This window comes from Epinephelus fuscoguttatus, linkage group LG6 (assembly GCF_011397635.1).
Source record: "Epinephelus fuscoguttatus linkage group LG6, E.fuscoguttatus.final_Chr_v1".
Taxonomy (NCBI): domain Eukaryota; kingdom Metazoa; phylum Chordata; class Actinopteri; order Perciformes; family Serranidae; genus Epinephelus; species Epinephelus fuscoguttatus.
In genome coordinates, this window is record NC_064757.1 from 10,025,940 (window position 1) to 10,042,494 (window position 16,555).

Below are 16,555 nucleotides of genomic sequence, written 5' to 3' on the forward strand. Positions count from 1 at the left end.
TATTAAGCTTCTGTATTTACAACCAATTACAGACATTTTCCTCAGAGAACATAAACAGACTTCTGTCTCTGATGCACTTTGAACACCATCAAAGCTTTGTTTGTGAATTTGTGAGTGACTCCCATCCCCTTTCCAAACTGTATTGTGACCAAATGAGTAAGCTGGCTTAAATTCCCTCAATGAAGCTCCTTTAATAGTGGCAGTTTACAGGAAGTATCTAGAGCAGCGTCTTCCGAGTACTTAGTGTTCTGTGCTTATGTAACATCAACCCTTAGTCATAGCCTGACTCTGCCTTTTTTCAACTAATGCAAGGTTTGACTGTCTGTTATGTAACAAAATCAGGCCCCTTCAAACCTCTAGATTGCAGTATTTCTCTGTGATAGCCCTAACCTCATACCAACATGACAGAACTCACAGAATTTAGAAATGCTAGCTATTTATATGTAGTGCCGGTGGATGGCAGTGTTTTTACGCTGATATGTCTTCTAGCTTGTAGCAGCTACTGAAGAGGTGCTGCTCTGTCTGATCATGGTTTCCCCCTAATGATACTTTCTAACATTGCTATACTGTTTGGTATATTTTTTTCTATATTAACCATTATTTTGCAGCAAAAAACAAAAATGTTTGTGAGATTATCATAACTTTGCTGCCATACTGCAGAAAGATTGGGATTGTCAACAGAATCTGAAGTGATTTAGATGTAATTAATTCTAGTACATTACATTACAGTGAAATCCTTTTGGGAACATCCAGTGAAAAGGATTGTAATTTTCCATCTTTACTTCGGAATTAAACTGGGATTGGCCCTAGACACATACACCACCTTGTTGCTAGGTAACATCATTATGATGCCTCTGCTTCAACCCAGTACTCCAAATCACGATGAAAATGCAACACTTTTCATACTGATTTCAAACACTTAGATATGACATTTAGTGTAAACTGTTTTTAATTTTATTGCTTTCACATGAGACCTTTCACTGTGAGCTATAGGAAAATACATGCAGACTTTAAGAAGCTAGTTTTTTTTTTATCTTAGTAGTGGTAACCTGTAACAGCAGGCCTAGTTTTACCTTTGCATTTACTATAGATGCAAAACAAATTAAACAGTTGCTGTGAAGGTTTAATAAAATGTCAAGCTGAAAAAAGTTGCATAACCTCTAGCAACATGCTGTGTTATGTAATAGCATAAGCCAAAAGCAGGTTTTATTTTATGAATAATTACACTTTTTTCTCAAGATACTTAAGGGTTGATTAGAAAACTGCTTCTCTCTGGACAGATACTATGTTGCATAAGGTATCACTGGCAGAAACACTGTTTCTGTGGCAGGTGATGACCTCATCCTGGGCCTGTGTGGGGAAGTCTTTTATTGAGGGCTCTTCCTGTATCTGTGTTTGTCCAGACACAGATTTCTCTTCAGATTACAGTAACAGATCTGCTTGTCTGAATCAGAGACATCTAAAACAACTGAGCTACAAGAAAGGCATAATGCACAGGATTCATGGAGCAAAGAGACAAAGTCAGTCAAATCCTGACAGTGAGGAGGATGTGTAGAGGTGGAAGGGAAATAGTGGAGGTGTGATCTGACTCCAGGCCAGCGTATGGGGCTACTCTGGCCTGGCCTTTGGTACAAAAACACTCATGTTGTACAAGCACAACTAAGACAACCGTGTTCACACACCCTCCTTAACAGTCATAAAAGTCTAAATAAGAACTAGTCAGAAAATAAGTACTGCTCTTGTTGTCGTCGGCCACTAATTACTCTAACACTCATTGATTGTACTGTACTATGCTCTCACCTTCTGAGTATTTTGTCCCTTCTGCTGCGCTGATGTAGTACTGCTTGCTAGGTTAGGTTCTGCCATCTGTTACTGTATGTGTAATCTGTCACTCTGTTTGCGTGTGTGTATGTGTTTGTGTGAGTGTAGTTTGCAAGTCAGTATCACAGTGACGTGTCATTTGGCTTACATTAGCATAAAAAACAGAAATTGAGGTGAACCTAGTGTGTCAGATACAGGGGACCTTGTTAGTTGTGACATGACATGTACTGTGCTACTGTTAACCCTGGTGCAATATTATTTCAATATGTTTTGTTACATTGTTGGTTTAGCAATGTTTAGTGCTCCTATTGCAGGCAATTGTAGAGTCAAGGGTGAAGGGTTGTAATTGACATTTTGGCTGTACAGGATTATGATGTATGATAGAAGGCATCCGTACACTGCTGTTAAGTCTTGAGCTTTATCTAACAGCAAAAATAACACATTTCTAACTATAAAATAAAATTGAATTAAAAATATAAGTGAACATTTTAAAGTGTGACAGACTCAAAAATTCATAACTGTTATCTTCTTGGGCACAGTTTTATTCAGAGGATTATGCTATTCAAGAAAAATTCTGCGTTGAAGTTACACTGGCATGTTTCTTTAAGCAGGACCCTCTTTTTACTTGCTCTTGTTGTTGTTTACTTGTAGATGAAAGCAGAATTCTACTGTACCATTTTTGTTCTGCCAGTTATTAGATTGCATTGCTTCTGCTCATTTAGGGGAGGCTTAGTAGGGGTCATTGTGCTTAGTCACTAATAAGCTGCACAATTTAAAGAGTCGTTAGTAACTGACATGAACCTACTGTAAGTTTGCAACTATTGGGAGCTGACTGTTAACACAGTGTGTCAAGCAGCATACATTAGTGTGATTAGTGACGGCTGCTGCAGTACAGGGGGAGGAAGAAAGGGGTGGGGGGTGTTAAGGGTGAGCGGGTGACAGAGAAGAGAGAGAGAGAGAGGGTGGGAGCTTCCTCTCACTCTCTACAGTATGTGATCACCGGTCTGCTGCATTACTTCACAATGCCATTTCTCTGTAGTTCTCCGCTCCCTCCCTCTACCCTTCACTCTATCTCTCCGTAAGCAGTAATCTCCAGTCGCTCTCGCTGCCTCACAGCTTTCTGCCCTGCCACAGCACATCTCTCTCTCCCCTCAGCTCCACTCTCTCCCCAGTGAGGATGACATCCCCGAATTTGATGAACCAGCGAAGCTCTCATTCTGGCTGGTGGCTTCCAAGGGAGAACCCACATGAACGGGCTTACTGGACGAGGAGGTGCCGCGTCTAAGGAGCTTCGTAGAAAAGCTGTCAGCTGTAGCAGTCTCTGAGTAAGTGCTCTACTATTTTCTTACAATACTGCTGCCATCAAAGACAGGGAAGGGAATGAGGGTGAGGACTTGGTCGGGGAAAGAATAAAAGCAGTGTGTTTGTTTTACAGCTCTGAACTGCTACAGTGCATTGTTATTTTCTCCTTGTCAGCATGTTGGACCTATTACCTGAGTGAGTGATTGATTGACTGACATTACAGCTGAGGATTTATGCAGCAGTGAGATAGCAGTGGTAGCAGTGAGCTTATGCAGCAGCTGTATCTTGTCTATCAGGAATGAGCGCTATTCTTGGTCACGACACTGAATTGCTGTGTCTTTTGTTTGGCCATCTCTCTTCATCGCTGTGCTTACTGTAGCATACACTCATACAGATGGCTATCACTCCCTGGGGTGGCGTTTAAACTCTGCACTGTTTGTATATGGTCAAAATGAGATCATGCATGCTTTTGTCAGAAATCTGAATAATCTATACCAAGACTGAGGAAGTTTGAGACAAAGTTTATCTGAATGTTCATCATGCAGGGATTTTCCTCATAATCTCAACTCACTTTAAGTCCCCAGATGAAAAGGTGATGTAGTAGCTGGCGTTGAGATTCAGTCAACAATACAAAGTCAGTTTGAAAAAGTATGACAAGATAAAGACTGTGGTTGGAGGAAAGTATCTCTATGGTAACAGCAGGTTTTGCCAAGGGTGGAGGAGAGGTGAAGGAAGCTTGCTGCTTCTTGCTGGCGCCTATTCAGCTGGATCACAAATTACAGCACTGACAGGACTTTTCATGCAGAACAAAACTGAATATTAATGAAGAGATTGTGGGAGAGACAAAGAAAACGATAGACAGATGGACCGATAGATGAGAGTAGTATATACAGCAGTATTATGTACAACAAGCAGGTTATGTGATTCATGCTTAACGCAGAGCATGGTTTAGAAGTTACTCAGAATGTGTAGACTATATTCATTATATAAATGGTTAAAAGTTTGCCGGGAGGAGTGTGCAGTCACATCTGTTGGTGTTTATTTTAAAGTGTGTTTACCTGATTGTGGAGGCAGACCAAATTGGTGGTAGATGGAAGAGAGAAATGAGAGGCACCTGTGCCTAGTCAAAAAGAAACAAACTCTCTACTGAACAGATCTGTCATCACTAATGTGAATTTTGATGAGAGAGATAGAGACCGAGAGAGAGAGAGCTCTACTGCTCCATATCCTCAAGTGTCATTTTCCCAAAAGCCTCCTTCAGAAGCCCACACTGATCCTCTTTGTCATTTGGATTTGTGATATAATGATGGACTGGATTTTTGAAGTGCTTTCCCAAGTGCCCAGCATACTTTTATAGATTGTGATACTCTGTCACCTCGACCACTACAGCATGCATCGGTGCCAGAGCACTCAGGTCTGTAGCTTTGGTGGCCACAGTGACAATCGCCATGCAACAGCTGTCATTAGAGAGCTGAGGAATAATACCAACTAATTACTGATTAAAGGCCAAATGAGCCTTTAGTTGACTAGGTTAACACTCCTTCTATTGCAACACATTTTAGAGTAGATGTTTCCTTGAATAGCTCATATAATAAAATGTAGTTATTTCTGACCAATGTTTTTGTATTCCTTTGAGTGTGTTGGTGCATCAACCATCAGACCACATGGATAGGAAACTCATGTACCACTTGCAGCATCTTCGTCGTTGCTACACCTATGTTTAAACTGTGCACAATTTGTTCTTCTAACCACTCTAAAAATATTTTTAAAAAAGCCTATTCAAAAGTATTCAAATGCATTGAGATATTCACATGCATGAACTGTGCTTACATCTGCAATTGCACTAGGCCTATAATGCGCCTCCAAAAACACAGCACTGTAATATCAAGCTCAGATTCCATGGATGAGGCTGCATTTTCAGATTGGTGCAGGTTAACCTCCCTAATCTTCAAAGCCTGTGGTGTTTAGCAGGAAACCAAGGAGCTGGAAAACCATGTTTGAATCAGAGAAATGCTGCAATGGCAGAAACCTGAAGCGCTCTGTCTGTCTTCCATGACTGAGGTGTTACTAATTTATTGTTGTCATGACAATAGGCACCAAATGTCTTAATATATGTGGAGGAGATGGGCTGAAAGATCAAACTACAGGGGAGTAGATGGGAGAAGGATCATGAGCTTGTTTTTGGAGAAGAATCTATGCCACTACAGTGTTGCAGCAGGTCTGTGATTCACCGCTGCCTACAGCCCATACAGTAGCACTGGCCCCCTGGTCACCCTGCAGACTGAATGTAGAGCAACACCATGACTGGGATGCAACCTCTCTCCACTCTCCTCCTCTTCAACAACTCTGACTCACAGACCAGCACACATTATTCAACCCACGAAAAAAAGGGCTTCTGGATTGAGTTGGAAGCCACTGTTCCTCTGAACGTTCTGTTGTTGATGAGCTCTTATAAGCAAACAGCATTTGTGTAATATTTCTGATTGCAGGCACTGTCATTGTATTGCTTGCCTACCAAATGTAGGACTGCTTTCTGGAGTTTCTGGAACATGTATACGTTTTTTTTCAGTGATAAGAATAAGGGAATGTTCTGCAAACACAGATAGGCCAGCTCAGTGGTCAGACTGTCTTTCCTGTAGTTGTAATGAGCTTTTTAAAGTATAGTTATTAGTAATTGCTTTCAGGGAGCTAATTATTGCAGAGGAGGGGCCCAGCTGCACAGTCTGTTAGCTCAGCTCATTATGGGCAGTCAGCTAGCACTTGAGTCTGGGAGGAAGACAGCCAGATCTGAGTCCCATCTGGTGCCTCATGCTAGGATGGCACCATGTAACCACCAGCTCTACCACTGGCTGGCTGTTGTGGAAGTTCTCCACATTGTTGAGAAGTATACACTAACAACACAAATCATGCAGTGATGTTGGTGTCTCAGGAGAAGATACAGATGTATGAGATTCATTAGTGGGTGTGAGCTCTGAAAGCCACCATGTGACAAAACGCTCTCATGAGTGAAAATCTTTGGGGATCACACCTGCAGGATTGAAATGGCTTCTCTAACTACCTTGCTACCTGGTTTGAGAGCAACAAATACAAACAGGACATTTTGACATGTCATCTAAACCTGACAGCCACTGAGGTAATGTGCACACAAGCTGAAGATCAGCAGGTTGCCTGAGAAAGCTTACCTCAGCTAACACTTTGCTCATGCCATCATCAGTCATGACAAGCCACCTGCTCATGCATCATGTCATGCTGCTGAAACTGGAATACCAGGCAGTATTGTGATGCAGCCTAGGCCCATTCTGTGTGGCCTGCTGTGTTACTGAGCAACTCAGCCCTTAAATGACCCTTGAAGCATAATGATTACATCAGTGACATTTCTGGGCAAATATTAGCGAGCACCAGAGTCATCTCTGGGGACTCATAATATCCGTTGTTCACGTGCAATGTCTGCTCAGCTTTTTTTGTTTTGTTTTTTTTTTTGACACAGCTGCTAACATGTGATCTCCTGGGCAGCGATGGTTATGTCCTGCCAGTCACAGACAGTAAACACAATAGACAAAAAAGGGAAACAGATATGGCAATTTGCAGTCATGCAGCAGTAAAACCATATAGCAATCCAGTTGAATCCTAATGTTAGCTGAGCTTGAGTTGAGCATGTTACTGTAGGGAGGAGTGGGAGGTGAGCCTTTGCTTTTAATAGACATTCTCCCTGTGTCGCTCATTCTTCTGCCTGCCTCTTGATCACAAAAGCTGCCAAATATATCCAGCGGTGGTAAAAGAGGCTGTTGTGTGAATACAGGCAGGCTATTTATAGTCTCTGTTAAGCTAGGATATGAGCGCATATTTGGTCAGCGCAGTATGGATCTCCTGTGAACAACATACTTTATCTGCTATTCATCTGTGTAGTCATATTACTGTGTACATGGAGTCTTCAGTGCTTGATTGCTAATTGCTCTTCTTGGTATTAGAATCGATATTACAATTTGGTCTTTAAATGTATTTAATAAGGGTGCGTTTGCTTGATTAGCTATTAGAAATGAACATGGATGTATCTAGTTTTGATTGCAATACACACAACTGTGATCTGGGGTCTTGGTATCCCTTGTTTACTTGTTTAATGGGTTAACATTTCAATACAGAGATTCTAAAGCATGCTGTGACTTTAACTAGCGTCAGTACACATATAGAAGGTAAATTATTCCAATCGACAGACAGAATTCTGTCTGATCTTTACAGTATGATTATAAAAGGTTAAGTGTTTTACATAAGATCAGTGAATCAGCCCTTCAGTTTTCATGAGAGGTTGTGCATAAAGACTGTTTGCCATCATGTGTCTCTTCCTGCTCTCTATCTCCCCATCCTCTCTTCACGCTCTCCCCTCCTACAGATTAGTGACTACATCCCACAAGTTTCTAGATAAGACTGCCTCCTTTGGAAAAGCATCATTAAAAACACAAAACAGCCTGAATTGCCGGACACATGTCACAGGTATTACTCTTCACATGGTAAGAGTTTGTTTCCAGAATGAGCTAAATCAGCCATCTGTTTGTCAGTTTGTCTCCGCGCTGTAGCTGAGCTGGAGTGTGTGTGTGTGTTCATGTATTTTAGTATTCCACGTCACTCTCTGACTCTTTGCAAGAAATGAAGCCTTCTTTGTGGCATGAAATCTGTTATAGTTGTACAGGCTTATTAATCTTTTCAATGTTATCTTAATGTCTGTTTTGTTTAGTGACCTCCATCAACTATATTTTGATTTGATTTTCCAGAAAGATGTGTCAGTCCTCTGTGGTAAAGATAATCTTTTGTGGATTTGCTGCACTGGCTGGTTAGTGGGATACTGAGTTTATTTATTTTGCCTTGTTATTGTAACAAAATACCAAACATAGGATTCAGAATGTGGTTCAGCATATTCCACCCAGCAGCTTGCAGTGATGTTAAATATGGACTTGACAACAATAGCTGAACCACTTCACCACCTCCATCCCACCAGAAAGCATAAATTTAGATACAACAAGCGCAAACTGTCCTGACGTGAAGTGTTGTAAGACTTCAGGGTAATGAAGTCGGTATGATTCGAGACTTAACCTCTTGATGTGAAGTGTGAAGTGCCCAATATCATAATGTCACCCAAAAAAATTGCAAAAATCTATGAGCATCTGCTGGGTTAGAGAATACACTAAATAGTGGAGATGTAGTTCCTTACTTCAAGCCTGTCATATAACTAGGGTTGCAAATTGCAAGCAGTTTCCTTTATCATTTATTGGTAATATTAACAATCAATTAATCAATTAATACTCATTAAAAAATTTTTTTCCTTCAATCAAAGCTCACAGCATCATATTGCATATTTTCCATAGAGTACTCAACGGGCCGAAAAAATTACAGATAAAACCGAACCAATCGGACCCATGTGAGTGTAGCGGTTGTGTACTCTCTCTTGCGTTGTGTATAATCACGAGAAAAATCAGTCATGAAGCACTGTTGGCACCCGCCGTTTATTTCTGCATCTGGCAGAGGAAATATTTTCACAGTCAGTCTTGGCCTCATTCATACACGTGCTCTCACACAGGGAGACAGCGCAGCCAAAGTGTTCTTAGTTTTTACAATAAACATAAAATACACAAAAAGCGTACCTGGCAGAGGAAATATTTTCAGTCAGTCTTGGCCTCATTCATACACGTGCTCTCACACTGGGAATATCAAATAAAAAAGGAGTGCAAGTTAGCTAAACCCCGAGTTATGCTAACCACGTTACACACAAATAATTAAAAACACTGTCAACTTTTATGGAAGGACGTGCTCAACCGATCGGGAGCTCCAGTCTTACAAAAGATAACATACACAACCCCTTAGATATAAAGTTAAGATAATTAATAGAAAATAATTACGGAGCTGATAACATGTGCACCTACCAGGGAGACAGTGCAGCCAAAGTGTTGCTGTCTTCCAGGGTACACGACCCTAGTCTGCAGGGGTGTTGTGTTCACTGACCATAAAATAAATCAGTTTCAGAGAAAGTAAAATAAAGCAGTGTGAGCCATGGCAAGTGGGATCATGCATACTGTATATTAACTCTGTTACATGAGCTGAAGCCTGAACACAGCCCAACCAAGATCATCACATGAAATAGTGAGCCCGAGCCCAACCCAGGCAAGCCACATAGTGCTCACTTTTTATATTTTTTATTTATTTATTAAAAAAAAAAAAATCTGCAGCTCGAGCCCTACCTGACCCGGTCTATCAGCGCACATATTTAGCCTGAGCCTGGTATGACCCATTGGGCTTTTCAGGACCCATCAGGCTCAGGATGAGATTGAGAACTCTAATTCTCTGACAGCACGGCATCGTCTATAAAACATATAACAATGTAGAGCCCTAGATATATGAAATACATAGAATAGCCGTGATGGACCCCAAGTTGGCTGCCTTGTTATAAAATAGTCATTGTCACTGAGACATGCTAGTTACAATGTAGGCTCTATATACAGACTCTACATTCAGTGAATGTAGAGTCTGTAGGCAAACCCTGGAGATCTTGCCTCCGGAAGAAGAGCGGAAGAGCCCTGGTTTCCGGTTGTAGGCTGTTTGTAGTCCGCGTGATATTGGCCAATCACGTTTGAGCCGGCTGCAGTTGTTGCCAGGTTAAACGGTCCGTGCGGTGAACTAACGAGGCGGAACATAATTGGCGTCACTGCAAACTCTGAATCCATTGCAATGGTTCAGCATATTTACTTATATATAAACGGAAGTCGGAAACGGAAATTCGCCTCCTCCGCCCAAATCAAACCGGAATGCCCAAAAAGTGGGGGTCTGCCCATATGTCTGTGGTCTGCCCCCAGAGGCTGTATCGCCGTCTGCCGGAAGTCAGACGCCGAATACAGCCGATGGGTTCCGAGAATGGTTACAATGTAACAGGAGACCACACTGTTTATATTTCAGAATCAGATCTTGATTTCATCAACTAAGTTTCACATGTTCATTCAAATTCTTAATGACTGATTAATCAATCGCTGATTAACCGTTATCTTCCCCACATACAACCCATCATTAACCTATGTTTTTATCAGCAACATCTGTCTCTTAAAGGTATACTATGCAGGATTGTCAGTTACTGTTTGTAGCTGACAATTCTGTGAAGTGAAACTGAAAGTAAAAGCAGATTCACTCTCGTCTGGCATTTACCCTCACTGTATTTGTGTTTTTATGGCGCTGTGTCTCTTTGATGCCTGCTGCTTACAGTCTGGTATCTGATTGCTGCCTTTTTATAATAAGTGACCATACCTGATTGCTGTGATGATACACGCCCATAAACATCTTGGACATAGAAAATTAGAAGAAAAGTCTCAGCAGAAAAATACACCACCGTGCATTTCTAGTGAGTCATAAGTGAAGGTTAAACGAGATTATTTCTGTATGAGTCTATGCGTTGCTTTTTAGAAAAATCCTGCAAAGTATATCTTTAGTTGTGTTATAAATGGAAAATCATTTTGAAATTATCTTGTGATTGTTTGCAGTAAGGCTGGATTCCAGCACAATGTTGACCCATTGCTTTTACTGACTCCAGCCTCATGCTGTACCACTGTGTTGTTGAAAGCGTGTGTCTGCATGCTGACTGTGTGTTAGTGCTGCCGTACACTAAGTGCTGTGACTGTGTATCTGTGGCTGTGGTGCCAGCCCTGCTGTTTTCCTGGTTTCCAGTGCTCCTCAGGCCCTGTAATGCTGTAACGGCACATCTAATTGTATCATTAATCGCTACCATTGACATGTCTCACCAATGATATGGGTGCACTTGCAGACACAGCCACACAAACACTAGTGCATTGTTGCTAATATTTTTGTTAGTATTTTAGACAAAAAGAAAAGACGTCCTTAACTCAGCTACACTGTGTTAAGGACGACACCAAAAAATAAATATAAATACATATATATATATAAAACTATAGATATATGTACTCGCATCCATGGGTCCAGAGACTCATTAAATTATACTTAATTGTTAGATAAAAGTTAGGTCCATGCTATGTTCTTGTTTCCAGGTTGAGCAGGAGATCTCACTCGTCCAGAGGAAGATGTCTGACCTTGAGTCAGTGCTGCAGCAGAAGGATATAGAGTTGAAGGCTTCAGAGACTCAGCGGACCATCCTGGAACAGGACCTGGCAACCTACATCACAGAATGTAGTGTGAGTAGCCATGTAGCTACTGCAAAGAACACATATTTATTAGAAATCGTCTGCTAATGGGTTTTGTTAAAACTGCAGGAGATTTATTGATCTTTATTTATGCTATAATTTTGGTCAACAAAATATCAGAAACACCTGTCAGCATAAAACAATCCAATTAAACAGCACAGCCTCAAAAATGAACATAAAGTAGAATCAACATCAGTTTAAAAGATTTCCAACAAAAATGTCAGATTATAACCACTGCAGAGCTGTTGTGTTGGATTGTATTTAGTTTTAGCTGGGTGTATCCAGCAACTGACTGAACATATATGTTTGTCCTGGTTTCAGAGTCTAAAGCGCAGTCTGGAACAGGCCCGTATGGAGGTGTCACAGGAGGATGACAAAGCTCTGCAGCTCCTCCATGACATCAGGGAGCAGAGCAACAAGCTTCAAGAGATCAAAGAGCAGGTAGGACGTCATTTTGGGTTTCAACAGGCTAATGGGTTTAAATACATGCTTTTTACTTCAAATGTTGTGGGGTCATAACTGAATCAAGGCACAGTAAGGCAGACCACTGATATAACATCATAGTTAAGACTGGCTGTGAGACACTTCTAGGAGAGACACTTTGTTTTGGACAGGAAGAAAATGAAATGACCTCTCTTTGGTAGCAGAATTTTTCTTGTTTTGACTCAGTATTTATTCACTTAGATGGATATTTGCATTGATGGGTGTACTGTGCTGTATGTGATGTTTAGAGCAGAAATATCAGAAGGATGTTTTAGAAAAGAAGCAGTTTAGGAGTATTTGATAATAGCAGCCAGTCACATGGAGCAGGTCAACACAACAAGGCTGAGTGTGTAGGGTGTGAGTGTTAATTACAGAAATTAGATGATGTTGGATCCTCAACACTCTCCATGGGAGTGCTGTCAATATAATATTAAAAACTGACAGCATGTTCAGAAATGCCTTATATTGCAGTACCCTATTAATGTAAATAGGTGTGTTATTATTGTCACTTTTTTAATACTTGAACCTTTTTATGACATAATGATACAGGTCATCTACAGTGTAGAAGATTTTCAATATTTTAGGATTTTAAGGGAAAGAAATAACTTAATATATAATATTTGCAAGAAAAAGCAATGCACCACATTTTTCAGACTAAGTTAGTTATACATTAGGTCATCCTCTGTATAAAATGTCAAGTCTGTATCAAGTATCTGCTTGTGAATCTCTGGAATCAGGAACACTATTAATGGAAACAGAGACGGGAGCTTTACTGTACATACAGCCCTTGATTACTGAAATCAAATGTGATGAGCGTGTGGCATGTATGAGTGTCTGTGTGTGTGTGCATATATTTCAGCATGTGTGTCAGCACCACATGACCAAGTGTTGCCAACTGTGAGAATGAAGCTGTTACAAGATTGACAGTTTAGAACAACAGATAGAGAGCATGAAAAATCATTTCCCTGGCATTATGCACCATTTTTTTTTTTTTTTTTAAAAAAAGGTAATAGAAAAGCAACCTGTTTTTCTCAGCCTACACTAGTGCTGGTTACCAAGCACAGAATACATTGTGCAACGGTTGCTATGGTGATGAGAGCCATATACCTACGAGTGAAGAGAGCACTGATGCAGTGGGCAGGCTGTCGTGATGAGGTGCTCGGGCCTTAGCTCATACTGTTTGAGAAACAGAACATCACTTGATATGCCACCCAAAAATGAGTGATGTGTGTTAGACGGACGCATTCTGTCCTAAATAGAGCTTCCTTTTATTATCTCTTATCTTAACAAACTCCTCTTGAAAATCTGCCATAAATACCATGTTCTGTGCATACACATACCTTTGCTTGGTAGAACACACAAATTACCAGCATCAATTAATCCTAATTTGGTTGCAGTTCAAAAATGCATTTATACAACACAGTATTACATAACAAGGGTTCATGAAATTAAAAAGGACCTTGGAATTGATCTGCTGCTCCTCGGCAAGAGAAACCAGTTGAAGTTGTCCAGGCATCTCTGCAACTGTGTCTCCTAGAAAATGATTGGATATTACTAAATTGCATTCATAATTACATTGTGGTGACAACAGCAGCTCTGCTTGGATTATGTTCAGAGACAATGTCTCCTAAACATTACATTTCTGTACAGCACTGGTCTAGCAGGGAGGTGGATATGGTGGACATACAAAGTTCAGGACTGTGACACTATAATTCTGGGTTCACATCCAAATTCTGTCTGTCGTTATGTTTAGGCAACAAAAAAGCACTTTGGTTAAGGTTAGCGAAAGATTGTGAATGCTAGACTGGTGAAGCTTCATATTAACTTCATATAAACTTTTGAATTCACTTTTATTGAATACAATTTCACACAAAACAAGAACTGTGAATTCTGTCTCTTATCACTTACAGTGGAGGCACATTAGACACATTTCTATGTTCATATGGGCACCTGAATATTGTTGTAAGACTTGAAAAATTGAAAACCTGTCCTTTAAAGCTACATTGGTAACTTTTATGAAAAGAACTTTATGTCACATTTGCTGAAACTGTCACTATATCCCACTATCTCTCATTTCTCTATTTACAGCTAAACAGTACACTAAAATATGTTTTCGAAAATATTTGAGGTGAGAAATAGGCAATGCAGGTATAGAATCTTAATTCAAATTTGATCAGCGCAGTTCACAGGCAGTGATTGACATGACTGACAGCTGCTTTCAAGACTCCTCGACTCTGAATGGTTGTTTTCATTCACATGCAGCAAGGCCATTAGAAACACGACAATGTTATAGAGTAGGCAGAGGAAATGACAGATTATTTGTCTAACTTTGTGCTTTGTGAAAGAAGTGACAGTTTTAGCAAATACGTTTTTTTTTAATAGAAGTTACCAACTATAGCTTTAAGGGTTCAGTATACTTGAAAGAAACGATGGTTTGAAGTCAGATGTGTTCATACCTGTTCCAAATGGCTACAGTTGGAGGTGGGATAAAAACTGCCTCCCTGATCTTTCTCTCCTGTGGCTGCATGTCTTTCCTGTGTTGATAAAGTGAATGGTACAAATGGTTAGGGGAGCACTTTTAGACAATCTCTCATCAAGGCTTGAGGTTGTGCACATGAAAAGTGCAGAAAAATTTAAAAAGGAAGCTTGACAGAGAAGGTCAAATCCTGTCTACTTTGTCACCTACTCACACCTGGCCAATTGCTGCATTAAGTGGCCATGATTGTCAGATTGGGTTACCAAAGTGGCTTTTGGTTTTCCCAACCAGTCTATGTTACCTGTCCAGTTGTTCTCCAAATAAAGGTCAAGATTTGTTTGCCACGAGTCTGTCTTCAGGCACAAGTTAAAGCTAAATTATATCAGCGGAATATTGATAAGACTCCCCCACCAGGATTATCAGGAGGTGTGGGTAAAGGTTTGTGTTGTTCAATAGCTGTGAGACTGTGGTTTATCCGAGCACATTGTAACTGGATGTGTATAAGTAGTGGGAGTTAAAAATAACAAGCAAAGCAACCCTTCTATGGATAAATTATGAGTAGATCAAAATGATTATAGTCTGTATCTTCATAGTTAGTTTGCTGCTCAGGCATATTATCTGGCTCTGTGTTCCCATTGGTGCCTCACAGCAGGGTATTAACACCAGCTAAATCCAGCATTTCATCTTGAAAAGCATCTGTCTCCCACGCTCTGTCATATGACTGCAGTGTTTATCATTTTCATGCAGAAACCTTGCAGTGTTGGATCAACAAACAGTAGAGATTGGGGATAGATTCATTTTCAAAAAAAAGCATTCTGTGCCAAAACCATTACGACCTGAACGCATGCAAAGAAACAGTTTCACCAAAAACTATGGAAAACGACACTGCTTCAGTGTGAACACAAAAAAAGGCTACAGGGTATGACACTTGATGGGGCATCATTGTATACGAGTATTGTTTATGTATGCATGCATAATCAAGCACACTGGATCTAAGTGAGAGGACAGGTCTGCATTTTTATAAATTCTGTTAGTAAGAGGGGGAACTGAGTAGCTCGCCTAGAACATTCCCCTAATGCACTAAAGACAGTGGTCTGGGTTCAATTTCAGGAGCCCTTTGCTTTCAGGTCTGTCTTCAGCTGTCCTGTCAAATAAAGACAAAAATGGGCTTTTAAAATAAAATGAAAAGTTCAATTCATTAACAAAAGCAGACTTAAAGGACCATTGTGTAGGATTTAGTAGCATCTAGAGGTTGCTCACTGCAATTAAGTGAATACCTCTCTGCTCACCTCTCTCCTTTTGAGCGTGTACAAGAACCTATGATGGCCCTCGTGCAAAAAGGCCCTATCTAGAGCCAATGTTTGGTTCATCCGCTCTGGGCTACTCTGGAAACATGGCAGTGTGAAATGGTGGACTCCATGACTCCATCACTATGTAGGTGTGAAGGGATCTTTTAATATTTGCAATCAGTGTTTCTGACCAAAACCAAATATGTTTGTTCCTCTAAATCATTTGCAAAACTGATCATGTATTATTTACAGCCATATCTGCTTTCAATCCTGCGTGTTTTTTCCCTTTATTATGGCATTGGTACTATTCCTGGAGCATTACCTTAGTTAGTGTTGGTATGCCGGTGAAGCTTCTTTTGACATGTCTACAGTTTACAATAATAACAGCAGATTCCCAACATCAAAGTCACAGTAATGTTTGAATCAATATGTCCTTGATTTCAGAGAAAAAGTGAGTTTTCATTTTTCTGCCTGACTCGTTTTTAAACAAGAGCCCTGTAAAAGAGTCATAAGTATACACTAGATTGTTGCATACTTTTGTAGTCTGTGTAGTCTCAGTATTATAAGTATAAGTGTGGTCTAAAATTGCCGTACATACTAATGCCTGCCAAACAGTAGAAGACTTTGAAAAGACTTCTTTAGTTACACACTATGAGATTGGGGTTCTTGCAGGGCCTCTGTTTGCAAGAATACGACTAGATTCCTTTTGAGATTATTTCCTATCCTGCTCCTGGTAGAAAATATTACACCAAACTCCCTTTAGAAATTTTGACAAATTAAAGATTTTTTACGTGTCTGCAAAAACAAATAACTCTAGAAACACAAGATAAAAGACGCCATATGTTGACACTTTTCATGCCAATTTTGCATCAGTTTAAACTGTAAAGATAAATGCTATTTGCACACAAACTTTATATTTGGGATTTTGTCTATCCAGTTTTCTGCTTCCTGTTTGGTGCTGGAGAGAGCACACCTATTGGTTGTTTACAATGTTC

General features: G+C 40.2%; 1 protein-coding gene across 10 annotated transcripts in view; it reads left to right on the forward strand.

The window, feature by feature from the left end:
• The first annotated feature begins 2,785 nt into the window (after positions 1-2,785).
• The window catches only part of LOC125890345 (citron Rho-interacting kinase), a 59,172-nt gene continuing 45,402 nt past the window's right edge, over positions 2,786-16,555 (forward strand). For 9 of the 10 annotated variants that reach the window (XM_049578925.1, XM_049578926.1, XM_049578931.1 and 6 more), the window contains exons 1-4: positions 2,786-3,146; positions 7,511-7,611; positions 11,160-11,303; positions 11,634-11,753. In XM_049578925.1, the coding sequence (XP_049434882.1) occupies positions 7,603-7,611; positions 11,160-11,303; positions 11,634-11,753 (273 nt within the window). In that variant the 5' untranslated portion in view covers positions 2,786-3,146; positions 7,511-7,602. Of the gene's footprint in view, positions 3,147-7,510; positions 7,629-11,159; positions 11,304-11,633; positions 11,754-16,555 lie in introns of all 10 variants that reach the window. The other variant, XM_049578927.1, reaches the window with a different exon arrangement.